Source organism: Lupinus angustifolius, chromosome LG17 (genome assembly GCF_001865875.1).
Source record: "Lupinus angustifolius cultivar Tanjil chromosome LG17, LupAngTanjil_v1.0, whole genome shotgun sequence".
Classification (NCBI taxonomy): Eukaryota; Viridiplantae; Streptophyta; class Magnoliopsida; order Fabales; family Fabaceae; genus Lupinus; species Lupinus angustifolius.
In genome coordinates, this window is record NC_032025.1 from 855,424 (window position 1) to 866,796 (window position 11,373).

An 11,373-nucleotide genomic window follows, 5' to 3' on the forward strand; every position below is an offset into this window, starting at 1 on the left:
TGAAGGTCAGAATCCATCATTCAACTTAAGTAACCACTGCTGGATCCATGAATTAGAGTTCGTAACTAACCATTTCTACTTATCTTCATTTCAATGAGCATGTGATGAATTATAATTTAGTTATATTCATGTATTTCCTGTCTCTGATTTTGTTATCCATTTTATTTCTCACTTGATCTCCCATGCCTAAAAGATTATAGACATTCATGTGGCTTGTGCAAATTTTATTTTTTCAATTCTTAATTAGTATTGAATTTGGTGAGTATGAAAATGATATATCCTCCTACTAGATGTGTCGCAATAAGATACTTTATTTATTAATGATTAGTTTACATGTAACTTTGACATTCATTTTTTTTGTGGGTAAGAGGATATAACAATGCTCAGTAAATCAACCCTAGAGCTGAGCCTCAATATAATGGTACGATTGTTGTTTAGTGACCAAGAGATAATAAGTTCAAATCTCGGAAACAGACTCACTCGTGAGGGTAAGCTTGAGTATATCTACCTCAAAGACTCCACTAGGTGGGAGTCTCCTACATTGGGCTGACATTTTAATTAATTTGGTGAGTAAATCTGTTCTGAAAATTGCTCTTTATCTTGTACACGAAGTTAATCTCTGAATAAAACCTTTGGTGGCAATGTTAAGCATATTAAGGTATTTCTAATAGTAAAGAAAAAGCATATTAAGGTATTTGCCTCACAATCTTGTTTGGTAGAATCTACTTAATATGCCTCTTTGTTCAGATGTTGCTGGATTTTGTCTTATCCAACGTTCCTTTTCTATTGCTTTGTAGTACCACAAACAAGTAGTTTTTCCTGGTTATCATGGAGGTCAAGTCACAGCTTCTAATTCATATGCTGGTTATCATGTCTCGTACTCATTACTATGAAACTTTTTCTAGCAGAGGGAACGATGTATCATACATGAGGGGCACAAGGTGGAGAATTTGAGGTCTTGATAGTTGCCACAAAATTGAAACAAGGCTGAAACTTTCTCTGAGGTAGTAGGTATCATCATCAAACTTATGAAAATGGGAAAAACCCAACTTGAAAAGTCTGAAGCAACCAGTAGACACACCAGAAGTAACACAAAATGCAATTCTACGCAGGTGCTTACAACCTTCCAATTTATTTTATTTTGAGATATTGTTTTCCCCATGCATAGCTAAAATCCTTATCACTTAAATCTTGGTTGATATTTTGAAAATTTTAGACGGTAGTGAAAGCAAATGAACAACTTGGATGGTTACCTGATGGCTGGAATGTGGATTTCAGAACTCGAAAAGGTGGTCAAGGGATGGGATACAGGTATAAGGTAATGGATAGTCTCCTTAAGTATTGGTTTGGATTTACTCTTGTAGAACATTGGCAACTTTAACTAGACCATCTTCTATCGTGTAGTATTTTTTATTCTGTTTTTTTTCCTGTACTAAGTTCTTATTTTTTCTTTCTATTCTTTGGGGTGAATGTATTAAGTTTTTTTATTTCTTTAAATGCGAGCTCGATGTTAGTCAGGACCTAACCAATGCATAGTTGACACTATAATTCTATAACTTGGACATTTCTCAGGCATCCAGCCTTAAAACAAACATAAAGATATGAATACAAGCGTATGTAGCAGAAAGGTTCTTTGAATATCTGAATGATGATGGCAGAAAGGTTCTTTGAAAATCTTAATCATGATATAGCATCCCTTAGGGACCTTTAGCTCACGCCTTAGTGCTTAGGTTGTTCTTGGTAGGAACATCACATGGTCACTCAGACTTATGCATAAAATATGCACTTGATTCTTAATTACACTCATGGTTTTAGCATATGGTACAACTGTAATTTTGTTCTTCCCATGCGTCTTGCTTGTGATCAGTTGTCCTAAATTAGTTTGAGATGGGATTTGTACCTTGAGAGTTGAGACCATATTCAAACTATCTGTGATAGTTATTTTCATCGGTAAAAGCTGCACACTACAATTGATGTGAACATGTGATTCTTCACTCCTTGATATTTTTTTTATAATGATATGTTGTTGTAGCATTTATTATTTGGTATACTAATTACATAACTGTAACTTGGTTTATCCTTTGCTTTGTGTTTTGGTTCTTCTCTATCAATCAACTTTTTAAAAGAATAAGGTAAAAATTATTTGTAAAACATTTGGACGAATGTGTTATTATGCATTTGTTGACTGCCATTAATAATGCATTGTATCACATAATGAATCCGTGTTTCTTGTTGTAGTGTTACATTGATCCAAATGGAAACAAATTTTACTCCAAACCAGAGGTATTACGATATCTTGAAACTATAAACGGCAGCAGCTGCACTTCCAAGATGGAAGAGAGATGCAATTCCATGAATTCTCCAAACAAGGTTTGTATCTCATCTCTATTTTTTTCTTCATTTTTTTTGGAACTTTATTAGTAAATTGACGGCTTTTATTTTTCTTATTATCATCCATTACACTGTTGTGGGATATGCATAATTGATAATTTTCGTGATTGGAATTTTTTTTGAAACGTAAGTGAGTTTTGTTTTCTCTTATCTTTGTGAATTGTGATTAAAAGGGTCGTATGGCATGATTCTAATCTGAACGTACTACCATAACAAAGAAAAGTAATATAGCATGTTTTCTTTTGCATTATTGGAATGTTGCAAAAAGATCTTGCTCGAAAAATAATTGATCTAGAAAGAAGATACTTATGGTTATAGTTCAGCCTAATGTTCAACCCGTACAAACACTTCCGTAACCTAGTCCAACAACCTTTTGAATACTAAGTAATATGAACTGCCATTCTGATTGAAAATCCAAATTTAAAGTTGAGTTGCTGCAAGGAGACTTGTCAGACATGATTAGGCACATTTAAGTGCCTTTTATTTTATCTGAGAATCCATCAAGCTGGAGTTTTGGATTCTTTCCAGATGGTCCTCTATCTTAATAAAAAACTCAGTGAAAAACACAACTCGCACAGAAGTTGTTTTGAGCTATGAACCTGACATTCTTTAATAACATGATTTTAATCCTTACATTACTTTATGTACCCACTGGTCTAGATGAATATACTGAGATCGAATGGATCAGCGCATTACTATCCAAAATGACTGAAGGAATTAGGGAAGACATGATTCGGGATCTGATGTGTGACTCAAAAAAGGGTGGCACAGCATGAGGCTCCCACCTAGTGGCACACAATCAACTCTAAAAGATATTTTAGATTTTCACGAAAGCAATTTTTACAGTAATTATTCTATTGATGCATGACATCAATATGACAAAAATAAGGAAATATTTTGTCACTAAATTTCAGGGAACCAACAACTACTTCGTAAAAGAAATTAGAGATATTTCCAATCGCGGAGCATGCTTATGTATTTGAAATAAAATATGGATGTTTGTGTTATATTATTTTCACTTATTTATTCCTTCAAGTTTAGTGTTTCTTATCATCATTATTATTATTCATCTTTTCCACTTTTGGATAGATGGGTTGCAAAAATTATTGAATGAATATCTGATTATTTTGTTGACTATTATTAGAAAGTGGAAGTTATGAATTATTAACAGAAGTGGGTGTTGTTTTAGGATGCTGTTGAGAAGTCCGCAGTGGAAGATTTAGCACCTCGGTGTCTAACAGAAGTGAAGAATAGGAAGAGCAGCAATCACATTGCGAAAGATATGGTATGCAATTTCATCCAATGTTTGATAGAGATTCATGCTTTGCTGCCCCTCACCACCCAAACGAGGAAACACTTTTTTTATATGTTTGAAATAAAAGTATGCATGATTGTGTAATATTAATGTTCTTATTTTCATTCAAGTCTGGTGTTACTTATTCTTTTATTATTAGTCTTTGCCTCTTTCGGAGAGGTGGGCTGCAAAAATATTGTTCTTGAAATTGATTATTGATGAACATTAGTTTGTTGAGCATTATTAGAACATGGAAGTAATGAGTTATTAAAATTGTTTCCCAATGTGTAAATTTTGTAGTTTTGGGTGTTTTAGGATGCAGTTGAGAAGTCCACAGTGAAGGATATACCACCTGGGTGGATAACAGAAGTCACAATTAGGAAGGGCAGCACGGGCAATAAGAAAGATGTGGTATGGAACTTCATTCGCTGTATGATATAAATTCATGCTTTGGTGTCCCTCTCCAACCAAAAAAGGAACTCTTTTATATATATTTTTAAAAAATATGCATGTTTGTGTAATATTACTTTCTCTTTTTTCACTCTACAAGACTAGTGTTACCTTTTATCACTATTATTATTAGTCGCCTTTTCCCCTCTAGAGAGGTGGTTGCAAAACATATCCCATGTGGTTTATGACATGATCGTGTAATCTCATCACCAGAAAAAGCATTAGTCTTTAATGTACTGCATTTACAGTTTCTCCAAATGTTCACTGCTTATATAAATTGTGGTTGGGTTATGCTTCCAACAGTTATATACAGATCCAGTGAGTGGGTATGGATTCCATTCCAAGAAGGATGTGCTGCGCTACCTTGAGTCTGGAGATATAAGTACGTGCAAAATTAAACCAAGTAAAAGACAAATAGAAGATGAAGACAGATTGACTGTAAGCCTTGTTTGCTTAGTATGAGTAGTTGAGTACTGTCTTAAATAGTAGCTTTTATGTAATTTGCCTAATTTCGAACATTTTAAGAAACTTCCTTTTCATGACAACTTTGCCTCTCACTTATTATTAGCTGCTACTATATTTTCTTCATTACGATTTCCCTACTTGCATAATGACCTCTTATAAAAGCTCCTATTGGCTTGGATTGTCTATATCCAAGCATTTTGTGTAACATGCTCCCAATCAGAAATAAATTTAGTTTTTGTATGTCGGAAATCAGGGTGAGAATAATTTTATAATTCTTGTCTTGTTTCTGTTCAATGTAGCCATCATCTGCAGGCAAAAAACAGAAACTCGAGCAGTCTTCAATCAAAGGACAACTTTTTGTAGGTAAGGATTCTCATATGATCATATAATTGAACACTACAAATTAATTCAAATCACATGGATGAGGAGTAGGACCATTTACATCTAAAACATGTTTCTTTCTATTTTAAACTTGTTAATGCAGGCAAAGAAATATCTGATGAAAGCATCTTAGAATTGCCAGATGCTAACAGTTCACAAAATGGCCAAGATGTGAAGGTGAATTCTGGAATGATGGTTGCTCATGTTCCTACAAGTGGATCAGTTGTCAATACTCAATCACTGCAAAATTCAGGTTCATACCCTCCTGAAATAAATAAAACATCTGATCCAGGTAGCCCAGCACTGTTAAAAATTGAAACCATAAAAGAATCCAAAAATGTGTTCTCTGATGAAGATTTTACTTAATTCCTGCAGATGATATGCAAGAGAAGAATCATGTTGTACACATGACAGAGATTGCTAGTAAAAAAACCCGGAGTAACTGTAATGTATCCAAATCCAAGGAGGTCAATGTAGGTCAGCGTTTTTCACCTAGACTTGCTGGGGTAGAATCTGACCAGTTGGCCAACAGCTTGACCAATGAACTGACTCTTCAAGCACCAAAAAGAAACTTAAGAAAAAGTAGAGTTGCCTTAAATACCGATCTGGTAAATGAATCATCTCAGCAGCTCAATGGTGTCCCAAAATTTGATCATTCGCATGAAATGCAAGAAGAGGTGGTACTAAATAAAGGCAGCATGCTTTCTGGATGCCATGCACTTTTCAAAGCGCAACAATATCAGCTAGAAACAGATAAAATCAAATACAGTGAATCAGAACAAAATCATTATTCTCTATCCAGGGATTCCAGTTTGCCAAGCCTTAAGGCTGCAGTGAAGACCATCAGAACCGAGTTACCATCTCCAGACAATCCTCCTAGAAGTCAGGGTTTGGACCCTGAAGCTAGTCTTTCAAAAGAGAACAGATTGTATGCACGTCAGACTAGAAAAAGTGGTTTGCAAGAAATTCAGTCTAACTCAAACAAATCCAGCAACAAGAAAGAGCACCAAATTCCTCGTCGGGCTTCAAAACGACTAGCTGGATCTGAACCTGAACTGATGAGTGACTGCTTCTCCCACAACAAGTCTCTTGAATATAAAAGCAAAAGGCCTAAAGGTGAGGTCAATGCTGACTTGCAGCAAAGTGAGGGTCAGCCAGCTATGGTACTTGCAGATCATTCATCAATATATGGAAAGCCATCAAATAATGGTGGAAAGTCTTCTAAAGTTCCACCCTTAATCAACGATCAACTGGGGAAACTTGAAGATGAAGAAATTGATGATGACAAATCAGAACTTCAGCAATCCTTTACGTTCCATTATTCTTGCTATGACCCTTGTGTGGAATTTGCAATTAAGACCCTCACCAGTGTATTGCCAGTTGAAGATTTAGTTAGCAATGGTTGTACACAAATTCCTGAAACTGGTATACATCAACAACCAAGCCTTTGCCAAATTGATTCAGGGGTGCTTCCTACTGAAATAGCTCTTGAATATGATTCAGTTGAGAACGAACCCTCTCAGATTCCAGAAACTGTTATGTTACCCAAAAAGAAGTTGTTTGAGAATGTTACAGGAAGCAGCGGTGACATAAACCTCATGAGTGCATTACCAGTTGAGGGTTCAGTGGGAAACAGACCCACTCAGATTCCTGAATCTGATATGTTACCCAAAAATAAGTTGTTTGAGAATGTTACAGGAACAAGTGGTGACAAAAACCTCATGAATGCATTACCGGTTGAGGATTCAGTGGGAAACAGGCCGACTCAGATTCCTGAAACTGATATGTTAGCCAAAAATAAGATGTTTGAGAATGTTACAGGAAGCAGCAATGACAAAAGCCCACATGTAAGTTCAAAGAAATCCAAGAACAAGAAAGAGATTAACATACATAGGCGATTGTCAAAGCGACTTGCTGGCAATGAACCTGAGGTAATGCCTACAGAAAGAGCTCTTGAATATGCCACTAGAAAATCATGCAAATATAAACCGACTACAACTGCCATTTTAACTAATGGAGTGTCTGGGCATCTTCATGCTGAGGAAGAATCCAAACTTATTGTTCATGCATCTGACATGTCGGAAACAAGAGTATGTGGTGAATCATCAAACAAGAGTGACAAGTCATGTGCCCATATTGCTCCTAATGAACAATTGCAGAGGCTTGGAGCTGAAAATATTTACGATGGCAAATCAGAGCCACAGTTCCAATTACCATTTGCGGACTCATGGTCAGATTCATGCCTAAAATTTGCAATCGAGGCTCTTAGTGGTGCTTTGCCAGATGATGCTGCTGCTGCTGACATTTTGCCTTTTATGATTCCTGATATTAATGAGCCAGCAAATAAGGAATTTCCTGAGAGTGTGGTGCAGAAGATCACAACTGTCATGATTCCTGATATTAATGACCCACCAAATGAGGAAATTCTGCAGAAGAGTATCTATGAAGAAGCTCATGATCACTCCAACCAACTCCAGATAAAACCTGTTATGATTCTTGATATCAATGACTCACCAAATATGGAATTACCTGGGAGTGTGCTGCAGAAGAGTATCAATGAAGCAGCTGATGATAACACCAATAAACCCCAGATCAAAACTGCTATGATTCCTGATATTAATGACCTACCAAATAAGGAACTTCCTGAGAGTGCGATGCAGAAGAGTATCAATGAAGAAGCTCGTGATAATTCCAAACAACCCCAGACCAAGAAAGAGCTTAACGTGGTTTCTCAGCTGTCAAAACAACCCTTGGACCAGCCTGAGTTGAGGAGTAGCTGCACATGCTGTGGAAATTATCCCCAGTTTGCAACTGGAGAGTCTTATAGTGATGGTGTCAATATAACTAAGAAGTTGGATGGAGGAGTATCACTATATTGTAAAGCTGAAGCTGGGAACGTAACAGGAATTGATATAAACACAGTAATACTTGAAGAGCCATTGAAGGACAACGAACCAGTTTTTCAGGGTGAATCTGTTGCAGGACCACAGCAACCTGAAACTGAAACTATTAACCATGGTCATTCTGTAGGAGAGTATTGTTTACCATTTATGGACTCATGGTCAGACCCATGCCTAGATTTTGCATTTAAAACTCTTACTGGTGCGACACCAGTGGATGATGATATAGCAATTCAAAGATGTTTTCAGGAATTTACTGACCCTCATGACCAGAGAGATGGTATCTCGATGTTTCCGGAATTTGGATTTTCCAGCATTACTCAAAGTGATGTCTCATTTCACACTGATATAGGGGACAAGTCCATGCCTGGCCAGCAGTCATCCATAAAAGGACGACCCAGCAGTCATCAATGAGCTCTTCATATTCTCCATGGAAAAATCAAGCCTGCATTATTGCACAGGAGTTGATCCTAAAAAACACTATTCTCAATGCAATAAGAATTTTCAGAGAAGGTAAACCAGCAAAACATTGCATCTAGTTAAGTATTTGTTAATTGCTAATTGTACTTCTGTAGAAAATTAAATAAATCCAAGTCATCCTTTTATTTTTCTGGTTACGTTTGTGAAAGTGTTGAACATGTAGGCTTTTGCTTAGAAGCCTAGTTGTTTGGAATTGTCTGCTGAAAACATCCAGGTGAACAAACCTTGTGAAATTGTCTGAGATTTGATAGGCCATCAAACTATTGGGTCTATTGTTAAATCTAATAGATTCTGGATCTTTAGGTTATGTTTGGATTGATGGAAATGGATTGGATGGAGTGCAATGAAACATAGCTTCCACCATTTGGGTTGTTTGGAGTAGTATCGGAAGAGAGAATAACTTAAGTGAGAACAATTCTCAGATAAAAATGGTGAGAACAATAAATTTGTGTCATACTATGATTAAGATTAAAAGTTAGTTAATGAAATTACTTGATCATTTAAAAAAAATCATGTGAATTTATCTTTTAATTTTTATCATTCAAATAAGATTCAATAGTTCATATTCTTTATTTTCATTTCTTACAATAAGAAAGAATATTCCAATTGAGTTATTCCGTCAAGGATGAAATTGGATGCAATCAACTTAGAGTTCATTCATCTCATTTCATCACAAAATATCTAAATATTGGGATGATAATTTTGTTTCTTATCACTACATTTGATTTCATCCATAATTGAGTATTCAAACATAGTTACTCCAAATTCAAGGAGGGTTGTTGGATACATACAATGTATCCTTTCTAATATGAATATCCAACGAATTGACTTTGAAAATAGTGGGGGCTACAAAACTAAACTATTGCTAAAATGTAAATAACTTCTCTCATTTTTTTATTGTTATCTTTATCACAATTTGTGGATCTAATATTTTAGTTTCAATTGAAAAGACAGTTATGATCCATTTTAGTTTCAATCGTATACCTTTTCATAACGAAATATAAATACTTTTGCTGAGTTAAAATGGTATTTTTTTTGTTGCATGCGAATATGTTTTATTAAATATCAATATATACTTTTAGTTTTTGTTGGGTACATGTATATATACTTTTAGTTTATGATCGTGATACTTAATGCTTACATTTTAAGGTATGTTAATATCAATATGCTGAGTTAGTCCTCTAATATAAACTTAGGAAAAAGGTTACCAGTAAAAGACAAAGGAAAATATAAAGTTATTTTTATGTTATCTTTATTGTAACAAGGTTATGGATCTCATTTATATCAGAATTAAAGAAACTTCAATCATTTTCTCCATAACTTCACATCATACACAAGGAAAAACATACACCACAAACTAAAGTGAAAACCAACTCAGGTTGAGCTTATTGATTACATTATAAAGGAAGTTTTCATCAAAAAACTTCATCTTCTTACATTATAAGAGTAGTTTTGATTTCAATACTGGTTGGTGATATTACCATGCATCTGAATATGAGGTTGTCCCAAGGGACAGAAGACAACCTTGTAGTTAGAACCAGCAGGGCATGTGAAAGTGCTTGTTGGGTCATCCTGAGGGTAACTATAAGAATCTCTGCACCTATCTTTGAAGAACCTTGAGAAGTAAGTGGGTCCACAACTTCCTTGTCCATTGGTGCAACAATACTCATTTGTCTTATACACTGTGCATGGGTTATTACACCCACCAGGTGCCCTTAACTCATTAGGGCACTGTCCATTAATATCAGCAGTGCAACTTAGTTTGTGACACCCTCCATTTATAGGGTAGAAGTCCATTGGGATGTTGAAACCATCCACAAGGGAGATATCATAGAAATCTTGATTTGCATATTGGTTTAATGCAAATTCAGCCAATGTGTTGGGAGGGACACCCCAACCTTGGCAGTTTAGCCCACCGGTGCAGTCTCCAGTCTGGCAGCGGCCACGACCGCTGCCATCGAAGTTGCAACCGGTGCGGCCCCATATACGTGCCATGGCAGTGCCAGCATTCACCCAGAGGTTCCATGTCTGGCCTCTTTCGAGGCGGATGCCGCCTCCGGGGCTGGCAGCTGCCCAAACTGTGTAAGGACAGTTATTGACTATCTCAAAATTGGCTGCATGGATTGTTACAAAAGAAGCAGAAAGCATGAGGAGAGAGCATAGTGAGAATTTGGCTAAGTAACTCATATTTGACTCAAATGATCTTAGGAGGGGAAAGTTTTGTTGTATGAATAGAATGAAGAATTGTAGTTGGGTATTATATAGAGTAATGTCTTGAGTGAGCACAGCTGTCACATTTGAGAATAAGGAAACAAGTGGCTTACTTTTAAAGTGGCTATCATGTATGAATGTATATCACTTATTCTCAAGCATGTCTTGAAGTCTGTCCCAAACTAATCATAGTGAAACAAAAATAGACAAAAATTATGAATGTTTAAAATTTTTAACTAATATAGCATATTGTGATTGGTTTATGACAGACTTTGGAATATGGGTGGGGATAGTATATCTTAGTCCATTGGGTAGATAGCTTAGCTTTAGACTTCAAAATTGAATAATGAATGGTGGGGCGGCTACTGCATCAGATTTACATCCTTAATGAAGATAATGTCAAAAATCTAGTGTCATCATTGGAATTGGATATTTTCATCCTATCTACTTAAATTTTTATGTATAGCAAAAAACCTCACATGTTATCTCTAAATATGTATAATATATAGAATAGTATAATACTTATGCTCATATATTTGTGGTAGCTACTCATTTCATTTTCCCTTAATAGGTAAAAACTCCTACCCATTAATTACCGGTAATTAATATATTACTTCACCAACAGGGATGTGTATTCATATTTGTTTGTGAAAATATAGAATCTAAAAATGGATTTGGAATATGCAAGGCACATATCATAATTGACAAGCCAATCCATTAAAACCTATATGCTCAAATACCAAGAAATAACTAGTTCAATATAATGAATGAGCACCTATGTTGTCTCATAAGATGTGTTAC

General features: G+C 35.6%; 2 protein-coding genes across 4 annotated transcripts; one reads left to right on the top strand and one right to left on the bottom strand.

Annotated features, from left to right (window-relative positions):
- Window positions 1-8,686, top strand: LOC109331442. Of its 3 annotated transcripts, XM_019565942.1 has the most exons (11): window positions 1-57; window positions 909-1,112; window positions 1,217-1,318; window positions 2,239-2,370; window positions 3,581-3,676; window positions 4,001-4,096; window positions 4,439-4,573; window positions 4,900-4,963; window positions 5,085-5,273; window positions 5,357-6,435; window positions 6,628-8,686. In XM_019565942.1, exons 2-11 carry the CDS (start codon window positions 1,029-1,031, stop codon window positions 8,293-8,295), a joined length of 3,645 nt encoding a protein of 1,214 aa, XP_019421487.1. In that variant the 5' UTR covers window positions 1-57; window positions 909-1,028; the 3' UTR covers window positions 8,296-8,686. The 3 variants fall into 3 exon arrangements, with proteins under 3 accessions (XP_019421487.1, XP_019421486.1, XP_019421488.1); XM_019565941.1 differs by lacking the exon at window positions 1-57 and having other exon boundaries at window positions 829-1,112; XM_019565943.1 differs by lacking the exon at window positions 1-57 and having other exon boundaries at window positions 829-1,112; window positions 5,085-5,234.
- LOC109331443 (thaumatin-like protein 1) lies at window positions 9,708-10,601 on the bottom strand. Its single transcript, XM_019565944.1, has one exon. The coding sequence runs from the start codon at window positions 10,546-10,548 to the stop codon at window positions 9,820-9,822; it is 729 nt and encodes a 242-aa protein (XP_019421489.1). The 5' UTR covers window positions 10,549-10,601; the 3' UTR covers window positions 9,708-9,819.